Source organism: Cyclopterus lumpus, chromosome 1 (genome assembly GCF_009769545.1).
Source record: "Cyclopterus lumpus isolate fCycLum1 chromosome 1, fCycLum1.pri, whole genome shotgun sequence".
NCBI classification, from domain to species: domain Eukaryota; kingdom Metazoa; phylum Chordata; class Actinopteri; order Perciformes; family Cyclopteridae; genus Cyclopterus; species Cyclopterus lumpus.
This window is the reverse complement of record NC_046966.1, coordinates 8,046,062-8,053,989: the sequence shown is the minus strand read 5'-3', so window position 1 is coordinate 8,053,989 and position 7,928 is coordinate 8,046,062. Positions and strand designations below refer to the sequence as shown.

Sequence of the window (7,928 nt, the reverse complement as noted above, 5' to 3'; positions counted from 1 at the left end):
AAAATCACTGACCCAAATCACTGAATCATGGGAGCCTTTCAAAGAACTGTGTGTGGACAGGAATGCACAACGCAGTCATTGAAGGGACACCTACTGGTGGACTGTTGTCATTGGACTGTGTCCATTCACATGCTCATGACCATGTTCATCCAAAAAGTTATTCTTTCCCCAGGAACATTTGATTGGAAAGGTGTTACACTTTCAAAAAGTGTTTGTGTTATTATCTTCCTCATTCTATTTTTTATTTATTGTCATCCTCCTCCTTCATCATTATCACTATCATTATTGCCAACACGAATCTGACGTTTTTAATTTTTGATTACAATGGAGTCACATGCATGAACGCAAAGCTCTCAGCTCAATTTGACAAAAAGCATACAGCCAAACCACATCTCCCAATGTCAGTGCTATAAGGAGCACAACATCTTTTTTGGGCCTTCTTTTGTATTTGTATGTCACTTTTTACACTTGCAGACCAAACAACAAAGAAAATTGTTGTCCCTCTTGAGCAATACAAAAGTACCCCTAGTTATTTCCAATGCTAAATATAGACTCATTTAGTTGGGCACTGCATTAAAAAAAGCCAGATTTTAAAATAGCACCTGCTCCAAATGAAAATGACTTACTGAATAGAAGGCTTAAAGTAGCTCCTTGAAGACGAAAGCCATTCGTTATTAAATGCAGTTTAGCGAAAACATTAAACTAGATGTCTAAAAATGTAAATCCCCTTGTTCAAACAAATTTAAACTGCAGAGTTTTCAACCCGCCATTATAAAAATATGTGTCATAATTGAAGGGCATTTATTACGTACATAATAGACTATAACCATGGTACAATCAGATTTAGTAACATGATAAAGTAATAGAAGATGATAGAAAGACATTTTGGTTCAATTGAAGAGGCTACGAAAAAGGAACCTATATTGTTTCTATATTATTATTATTATTTAGTTCAGAATATGATTGGCCTACAGTGTATTAATGTATTCAAATATTATATTTACTATTCATGTCCATTTACAGCTATCAAGGAACAACACTAATCCTGTGTTTCCGTTGTTTTGTTTGTATATACATAGAAAAGTATTTCATCAAGAACTTTTTACATAATGCATACTAAATGGACTGACCAGCGGAGTCGAGCAAAGAAGCCCTCGTTCTCGGCAGAAAGTTTGCATTTATAACGCCTTCCTAAAATATTCGGTGGAGGTCCTCACTGGGTCCTTCAGGCGCATCGGACAGCAATCTGGTACTCTCCTCTGATTGGTCGCCCACCTCTCGTTCCTTTGACAAGCACAATAGTGCTAGGCTAATTTCACAAGAAAAGAGAAACACCGTACATTACCCTAACCTGAACAGCACAAAGATGTCTGAGGAACTGGAAAGATCTGATGGGAAAATTGTGAAGATGGAGGTTGACTACAGTTCAACTGTAGATCAACGTCTCCCGGAATGCGAAAAAATGGCTAAAGTAAGTCTGAAGATGCCAGCGCCGGCTGAGTCATGGTGCATCAGTACCAGTGCGTTAGCATTTAAGCTAACGTCGACGTTTCTTTTAGCACTGCCAGGAAACACTCCTACAACCAAAATATTGACCGTAAATTACTCCTGAATGTATTTTTTATAAACTTGACTTCCACACATTTCAGATACCCCTTTATCGCAACATGCGCTTTCGTACATGCACTTCTTTTTTATATTAGGCTCGCTAGCATGCTAGTAGTCTTAGCGGTCAAGTCATTGGCAACATCATAAGCTAACTTGTTAGCCAGGCAAAGTGCCTTTAATTCAGTGTTGTTTCAAAAACAGTCATTCATATTTGTCTTTTGTAACAAGTGTTACCAACTCCAAGCGTATGTGTTTTTTCTGTTGCAGGAGGGCAAGCTGCAGGAGGCTATTGAGAGCTTGTTGTCATTGGAGAAGCAAACCAGAACGGTACGTTGTACACAGTCCAACTGATTTCGCTTACTTCCATTCTCTTGTGGTAAATCCAACATCTGGGCGATTGAGCCCCACATGTGAATGCCATTAATTCATTCGATTCCTGATATGAGTTAGTATTATTTCTCAGCCTTAGCCAAAACACTATTATTTGCTAAACCTTCGTCATTGTCAGTCAGCTCTAATGTCCAAGTAAATGTGAACACATACCAGGAATCTTGACAAATGTACTTTGTTGTTGTATATTTTGATAGAACATCCGATTTCTTTTTTTCTGAAAACATGACAATCTGGAGCTCTGCTTTTCTGACATGTTATTGTTGTGTGTCTTGTTTTAATTATGTGCCTTCAACCCCTGCTCAGGCCTCAGACATGGTGTCCACTTCCAGAATCCTTGTGGCTGTGGTCCAGATGTGTTATGAAGCCAAGGACTGGGATGCACTGAATGAAAACATCATGTTGCTCACCAAAAGGAGGAGTCAGCTAAAACAGGTCAGATACTTCTTTGTTCCTGATGGCTCTTTGCTACTAGTTGTCTCCAAACATATTTGTATTAGTCTAAAAGTATGAAAATAAGTGTTTGTGATCCATTAAGCCACACTACTGACTATTTAAATTACCCACTAACGAACACTGTTGTTTGTAGTCAAGATATCAAGCACACCTTGTACACTCTGCAATATTGACCGTAGTATATTTTGTCGCCTTGGATTCCTGTTTTGAATTACTGTCTTTTGAATGGAAAATAAACTTTTTGGGAAAGTACGCACACCTTGCAGCTTCTTTGTCAAGCTCTAAGGACGACTAAATCTAGTTTTGTTTTGCTCTTTGCTCTTTTTTTTTTCTTTTTTTTTAATCAGGCTGTCGCCAAGATGGTGCAAGAATGCTACAAGTATGTGGATACTGTGACTGATCCGCCCATCAAGCTGAGACTCATCGACACTCTTCGCACCGTGACTGCTGGCAAGGTCTGAATGTTAAAACAAAGCTGTATACTAGAGACTAACAGAAAGTTGTATAGATGTAAGCAGTTGTCAAATTAAGTACTGCACGCCACTAAGTGCCAGATGTGGGGGAGCTTGAAAGTCAAAGGTTAACTCGGATGCAAATGTCCTCAGGTATATAAAGTGTAGGTTGTAATAACTAATGCATGACCATTACATTCAAGACATAAGTCATGTCTTCCTCTCTAATACACTAAACATGTCCTCCTCATAGATCTATGTGGAGATTGAGCGTGCCAGGTTGACGAAGACCTTGGCCAATATCAAGGAGCAGAGCGGAGAGGTCAAAGAGGCAGCTGCCATTCTTCAGGAGCTGCAGGTAAGAGACGGTTGGCCTTTATTCTAGGATGAAGAAAATGTTGTGCAGTTGTTTTGGTGACAAATAAGGGCACATCTATACTTTAAGATGTTTTAAATAATTTGATCATATGTGATCTCTTTGTCACCACATTGCTAAAGGGGGAACAATACACAAACTACTGTAAGTGAAAGGGAAGTTGTATGGCCTGTTTGGAAAGTCCTTAATGTATTTATTTGTTTTGTCTCAGGTGGAGACATATGGCTCCATGGCGAAAAAGGAAAAGGTGGAGTTCATCTTGGAGCAGATGAGGCTTTGCATTGCAGTCAAGGATTATGTTCGCACCCAGATCATCAGCAAGAAGATAAACACCAAATTTTTCAAAGAGGAGGGCAATGAGGTAAGAGAAGGAAGCCAGAACTTGAGCGCTAACAACATGCTGCAATGTGTTGTACCAGAACACTAACTTTACCATTTTGCCGAATAAACAACTCAGGAGGCCAAGCTGAAGTACTACAACCTGATGATTCATGTAGACCAGCACGAGGGCTCCTACCTGTCTATCTGCAAACACTACCGGGCCATCTATGACACCCCCTGCATCTTGGAGGACAGCAGCAAGTGGCAACAGGTACATGGGCCTCCTCTCATGGCCCCACTTTATTAAATGTATACATTTAAAATTGTATTCTTGTAGTTAATTTGTGTTTGTTTTTTTCTTCTGTCCTGGTGTGTTTCAAATTAACTGCTGATATTCCCTTTTTGATAAATGCTTACAATTAAATGTAATGCAGTAACAGTAGGGATTGTGCTGTATGCTTTTTTCTTAATGTTACCTTATTGCTGCAGCACAGTACCACGTTTGCAGAAAAATGTTTTGAAATACAATAGATTGCTGTACAAACCCTGTCTTAGACTTAATGAGTTATTTATATTGGTCCTGAAATCTAGACCTTTGCACAAACTATACTTATCAGAACATTACTCTGAGCGTATACCCAGCTTATGAACATACTTTTGATTTTGGCTCTTTTCTATGATCAGTGACAGTCTCAGCATAGTTTGCAATAATAACAATAAATACAACACTATATACCCTATATACCTATATACAAAACTTTACTTTGCTTGTTGCCATTGGGTTGCTCTGAAAAAGCCATGAATGCATTTGTCTTTCAGGCCCTGAAGAGTGTGGTGCTGTACGTGATTCTTTCCCCTTACGACAACGAGCAGTCGGACCTCGTTCACAGAATCAGTGAAGATAAGAAACTGGAAGAAATTCCGAAGTACAAGTAAGAGAAACTTTGTGCTCCCTTGCCTGTCGGCATCACCCAGAAAAACAAACAAACGGCCCTCAAACCGTGTGGGTCCCAATTACTTTGTTCTCTGTATGCAGTTACAGCACGTCAGCAACTAGACCAATAATCAACTGTACAACATATATCGGTCACGCCGTGTCTGCAGATGTTGAAATGTGGCCAACAGATTGATTTCCTGACACATACTTTATATGCATGTAGCGAGACAACCTTTTGTAAATGCAGGAATTCTCACGATGTTCCTCTGTCATTCCTAGGGACCTTCTGAAACAGTTCACCACTATGGAGCTGATGCGCTGGGCCGCCCTGGTGGAGGATTATGGGAAGGAGCTGAGAGAGGGCTCACCTGACAGTCCTGCCACAGACGTCTTCGCTTCTTCAGAAGAAGGGGAGAGTAGGTGGAAGGACCTGAAGAACAGAGTGGTGGAGCATGTAAGTCACACAGTCAAGTGTAGGCTCCTCACAGTTGCAGCTGATGTGTACATAGTGAGATGGGTTTGATGATGATTTGTTAACGCTTGGCCGCAAGGAAACGTCTAATCAAAAGAAGTGATTTTCAACTGCCTTCTTGAAAAACTTGTCCCGAACTAAGCTAGCACATTTAAACCAGTGATTAATAATAAAGAAGCATATTATTGTCAACAAAAAAATTGGAAGTTGCTCTATATGTGTGGACGTTGCGAATTAGGCCTTATTTATTTGTATTAAAATTGTTTTTTAAAAGTCTGGGCAGCAAAAATAACACATGAAAAGCTATTTTAGCAATTTGGATCCAACCCACATTTGGAGGTGGTTTTAAATGAGATTCCAATCCGACTTCTGAAGATGCGTCTCAGTCCGGAAGTCAGTTGAACGTCGGGGACAGCAGAAGTCCGTGGACAGATGTGTGTAGACGAGCCTCCTCCGTCACTGAGTTTCTCTGGGCCCTGGTTTAGAACGCATGTTTAGTTGAAATGCTGAGTTACTGTCAGAATCTAACTCTTAGTTGGATATTAGTTTGTTAACTGGGAAAATCTTTTTTTGCGTTGTCAGTCATTTCTTTGTAGAGAAAAGTGGGCGACATGTAGTCCATGTTTTAAATCAGTGACTATGTTGAAATTAACTACGTTTTATGTCCCCGGCAGAATTAAGCTGAACAAATATATCTAAAATGTAATGTAGGCTATGACCTAGATTCCACCACTTTTATCATCCATTTAGGATATGTAAGTCTGGTTAAAGATGAATTACCAGACAACACGGAATAAAACTTTTTTGTGTTAACTTATTGACACTTTACCCGCTCTGACTTAAATGATATGGATGATGATAAATGTTCACGTTTATAATTTTTTTTAAACTCAAATTGATTCATCTAAGTGGATGTACATCAAATTGGATTAAATGGAGTAAAATGACCAGTAGAAGTGCAATTCAAGCCAAATGGTATGATGTTGATATTGAAGCTCTGTGCAGATTCATTGGCTAAACTAGCAGACTGTTATGTGCATTATAAAAGTGCGCTCAAATTGAATTAGTTATGGATGGTTGGATTTCAGCTATAACTACGTGTTGCTGGGACCTGAATGCACCTCTGTTCTAACCTGATATACTTATATACATATTATATTCTGCTGCAGATATGTATATTAATGAAATTCTTCCTTTCCCCCCCCCACCAGAACATCAGAATAATGGCCAAATATTACACCAGAATCACAATGAAAAGGATGGCTGGACTCCTTGACCTCTCTATTGACGTAAGCCCATTTGACTAATTAGCTGTCTTTAATTCAGCCAACTTGGTTTGGTCTCACTGAAAATTATTTTTAGAGGTAGCTATAGAGTATGTTGTCAAGCCGCTTAGAGTAAAAATATATATTATATTTGTTACTTTTACATACAGTAGATATATCCATGTGTGAAGGTGGCTATAGTACAAAATGACATGCAATGGTGTAGTGCAGTTATGGATCAGTAATTAAGTAAAGGTGAGAAACATTTGAGTCCAGGGTTTTGGATGTTTGTATTAAAGAAAGTCTAACGTGATGTCTGTCTGCTCAAATATTTCACCAGGAATCTGAGGAGTTCCTCTCCAGCCTAGTTGTAAACAAGACCATCTATGCCAAGGTCGACAGGCTGGCTGGCATCATCAACTTTCAGAGGCCTAAAGACCCCAACGACCTGCTCAACGACTGGTCGCACAAACTCAACTCCCTCATGTCTCTGGTCACCAAGACCACGCATCTCATTGCCAAGGAGGAGATGATCCACAACCTGCAGTGAAACATAACATTGAGCGTTATTTTCTGTTTTGGTTCATATTTGTTTGTTTTGTTTCCTTCTGTGCGAATGTTTTTGAATAAACAGTACATAAGCGGACTGTGAATGCAGGGTTAATCCAATGTCGTAACATTTAAGATAAATCTGCAGCACCCCAACTATGTTCATTTTTTACTTTCCAGTAAAACCTTGAGAATAAAAACACATGAGCACCTCCCTTCTTCTCGGTGACTGGATCTTATATGTGCTTCCCATTGCCATTTAATGGATACTAAACTGTAGTTTCATATTCATTGCTGTATGAAAACCAGGCTAAAAACTATTTTTGTATGCGTAGCAATGTAAACACAACCTCACATATGGTTAACAGTGTAGGTTTTAAATGATCTTTAACCGGTCCGGTGTACGATCTAAGGACACATGTTAAGCTTCTTATAAGCATCACATCATTCACGTGTTTTCTGTCTAAAGGATTATTAGTGGAAATACAGTAATGTGAAACGAAAATGGGTTTCCGTGTCAGTATGTGAGATAGTTTAGTCCCATTTAATGAGACTTAGAGAAATCTTCTCTTTTAGTTTTGTTCAACAAAAATTGAGACACTTGAGATGGTGAAATTAAGATGTTTGCAAATTGTAATCCAATACGGTTCACTGCAAGAATATCTGCAGCTAAGATATTCTACAATTTCAATCTGCATATTGTCTTGTACTTTTGGTGTCTGAAACATCTCAGTGCCCTCTTCTTCTACACCAGTTAATTAGATAATAAGGAGAGCCCATTCTAACTGACTCTTCTGACAGCTTGTGGACATATTATTGTTTTTTTCTTTCATTTTGCATCTGCACATTCTTACCATACAGCCCTGCATAACGTGTAACCTCATGCCTGACGAGTTTGGAGCCAGAACAACTCGCTCCATAGTACACCTGAAATTCTATTTTATTGGATAAGATAAGATAAGATAAGATAAGATAATCCTTTATTAGTCCCTCAGTGGGGAAATTACAGGATTACAGCAGCATTGCTCACAGTAATAAGTAAAACAAGTAGTATAATAACAGAAATAAGATAAAAGAGTAAAAAACAAGAATATTATATATA

At 38.8% G+C, this 7,928-nt stretch overlaps 1 protein-coding gene across 1 annotated transcript; it reads left to right on the top strand.

Annotated features, from left to right (window-relative positions):
- The first annotated feature begins 1,235 nt into the window (after nt 1-1,235).
- psmd12 (proteasome 26S subunit, non-ATPase 12) lies at nt 1,236-7,041 on the top strand. The gene is made up of 11 exons (XM_034543730.1): nt 1,236-1,471; nt 1,876-1,935; nt 2,305-2,433; nt 2,802-2,909; nt 3,160-3,264; nt 3,494-3,643; nt 3,740-3,874; nt 4,423-4,535; nt 4,820-4,994; nt 6,224-6,301; nt 6,618-7,041. Exons 1-11 carry the CDS (start codon nt 1,367-1,369, stop codon nt 6,825-6,827), a joined length of 1,368 nt encoding a protein of 455 aa, XP_034399621.1. The 5' UTR covers nt 1,236-1,366; the 3' UTR covers nt 6,828-7,041.
- The last annotated feature ends 887 nt before the right edge of the window (nt 7,042-7,928 follow it).